Source organism: Garra rufa, chromosome 19, assembly GCF_049309525.1.
Source record: "Garra rufa chromosome 19, GarRuf1.0, whole genome shotgun sequence".
Lineage (NCBI taxonomy): Eukaryota > Metazoa > Chordata > Actinopteri > Cypriniformes > Cyprinidae > Garra > Garra rufa.
Window position 1 is genome coordinate 35,661,891 of NC_133379.1, and position 2,722 is coordinate 35,664,612.

General features: G+C 38.4%; 1 protein-coding gene across 1 annotated transcript; it reads left to right on the forward strand.

Moving 5' to 3' along the window:
• The first annotated feature begins 1,364 nt into the window (after positions 1-1,364).
• Positions 1,365-2,360, forward strand: LOC141292071 (proteinase-activated receptor 1-like). Its single transcript, XM_073824035.1, has one exon. It carries the CDS (start codon positions 1,365-1,367, stop codon positions 2,358-2,360), a length of 996 nt encoding a protein of 331 aa, XP_073680136.1.
• The last annotated feature ends 362 nt before the right edge of the window (positions 2,361-2,722 follow it).

Here is a 2,722-nt window from a genome sequence, read left to right on the forward strand (position 1 = left end):
ATCAAATGCACATCAACATTCTTCAGCTTGGGCTAAACACATAATTTTTGCTTGGTAGGAACAGCAGCTACGCTAATTATTTCTCTATTTGTTTCTCTGTTTCTGCCACAGGATTTCCATCCCGTGGTAACTAGGAATCACACAAGATTCAGTCTGGATTCAGAATATCCAAGAAGAGATGATGACAACCCCTCAGAGGACCTCCGATGATGCCAGCCTTGAAACAACATACAGCACTACACAAATTTTCTACAAGTTTAATTGCAACACATAATCACTACACTAAATGTTATTTTTAACATTTATATCATATGTATATCAACTTAACATACAGTAGTCACCACTAACAAGCTACTAAATATATTATAGTAGCCTACATTTTTGTACAGCTACTTTGCTTGCAACGATTTGTATTGTGAAAAGCGCTATACAAATAAACTTAAATTAAATTGAATTGAATTGAGTCCTGGAGCCAGTCTGGAACTGAATCTCAGGGCTTTAAAATGTAATTACTTTGTAGTTTTAACAAGAATTTTTATATTAAATGTATGCAGTAAAGACTATGCAATGATATTAAAATTTTTGTTTCATTATTTGGTTTCTGTACCTAAACACCTACAAACTTGAAACACTTGTTTAATTTGTATCTTTGTTCTATGTATTTATTTGTGCTATTTATATGTGTGTGCCGGTTAGTCCAGAAAAATTAAGAGTGACTAAACAGAGAGCATTTGTTCTGACAAATGTCAGGTACATTTTAGTTATTTGTTTGCTGTTGCTGGGGAAATATAAACAGTACACAAACCACCTGCATAAAATAGATATGTAAATGTGTATTTTGGGGACAGTTCTCTGGAAGGGTATGGCCCAAGTACGGTCACATGCCTTTGATGGACGGTGAGCTCCACACACACCTGACTATAAAGAGCTGATTCTGTTGACATTAATGACAGAAACAGTCCACAATTCAACAAATACAGTCGTTCCAGTTCATTTTGCAAGAATAATGGCGCACCGATTGATTTGGATTTATGCTTTGCTTCTCTTAATCAGCGTGAACTTCTAGTCAAAGTAAGAATTTGTTTATGTTTAAAGAGAAGTGTTTTATCTTAAGACTTCCATATACGAAACCTGTTCATTTGATTATAAATGCTTATAAAATGTAATTTCTAAATGTTTAGCATAATTATAGTTAACTTTTCCCCCCTATTCTTTTAATGTTTCTCTGACCTAAATCAATTTAACAGATATTAATGAAGTTCTAGCCTATTAATGATTGTGTTTTGTTTTGTTTTGTTAAAGATTGGCCTCATAAAGTATGTTCCATTTGGCTTTCTTAACCAGACAAATCAGACTGTGTAACAATGAATGTGGGAAATAACACAACTATACCATCCTCTGGGCCATTGCTCGCCCCGCCTGAATGGGTACTCCTCTATAAAGGCTTGATGGTCACACGCGTCATGCCCTCAATCTCCATCTTCATCATCCTCCTTAGTTTGCCCCTGAATGGTTTGGCTGTGGTGACGTTCACCTGTAGGATTCGAGAGAAAAAACCATCAGAGATCTACATGTCTCACCTGGCGTGTGTGGACCTGCTCTTCACCCTGCTGCTGCCTCTGAAGATCCACTACCGGTTGAACGGTTCAGATTGGGTGTTCGGTGAGGCGGTGTGTCGTTTGCTCAGTGCAGCTTACTACGGCAACATGTACTGCTCCATACTGCTGATGATGTGCATGAGTGTGGACAGACTGCTGGGCGTGGCGTTTCCTGTCGCCTCTTTGACCTGGAGGAGCACAAGGAAAGCCACATGTGTTTGTTTGCTGATCGGGCTGCTGGCGCTCATTGGCATAGTACCACTTCTCTCAATGAAACAAACAATTAGATTTGAGAATGTGGGCATCACCTGCTTTGACGTTCAGCCGGACCCTTCAGTAATGATATATTTTTTTGTGTTTTTAACAATTCTTTTCATCTCCTTCTTCTTGCCACTGGTTGTCATTTTAGTCAGCTACTCTATTATCTTATATGTGCTCTGTGCTAAACCTGATCACTCATTAACTTCATCATCTTCCTCAGACAACCGAAGGAGGGCTGTGATTATGGCTACTGCTGTGTTGACTGAGTTTGTTGTGTGCTTTGCACCATCCAATGGCATCCTGTTGTACCACTTAGTCACCTGTTTAGTCACCGGTGCCTGTAGTACAGATACCTTTTCAGCTTACAAGTTAGCTATGTGTTTGGGAAGCTCAAGTGTTTTTCTGGACCCTCTACTGTACTACTACAGCTCGTCTCGGTACAGAGAGCAGATCCGCTCTGTGTTTTGGGTCTGCAAGGCAAAAACAGCTAACATACCATGAAGCACAATCACACACACATTTAAGCTGCACTAAATAAAAAGCAGATCTCACTTTAAACTATTTATATTGTATTTAGTGAACACCTTGCTCAAATGCAACTTAAACTACATTCGAGGGTTTTATTGATTCATACATACTCAATCTGCAGGACAGATTATCTGTCTGCCAACCATGTAGTAAGTAAATGTGTGAAAAGGAGATGGTCAGAGTAGTCGCTGGACTACTGTGATCTATCTATCTATCTATCTATCTATCTATCTATCTATCTATCTATCTATCTATCTATCTATCTATCTATCTATCTATCTATCTGTTTATCGATTCATCAGATCACCAATATTCTGTCTCTCTGTTAACAAATA

What these genes read in the sequence shown, in the direction of transcription:
- LOC141292071 (XM_073824035.1), top strand. Translation starts at nt 1,365, where the DNA reads ATGAATGTGGGAAATAACACAACTATACCATCCTCTGGGCCATTGCTC.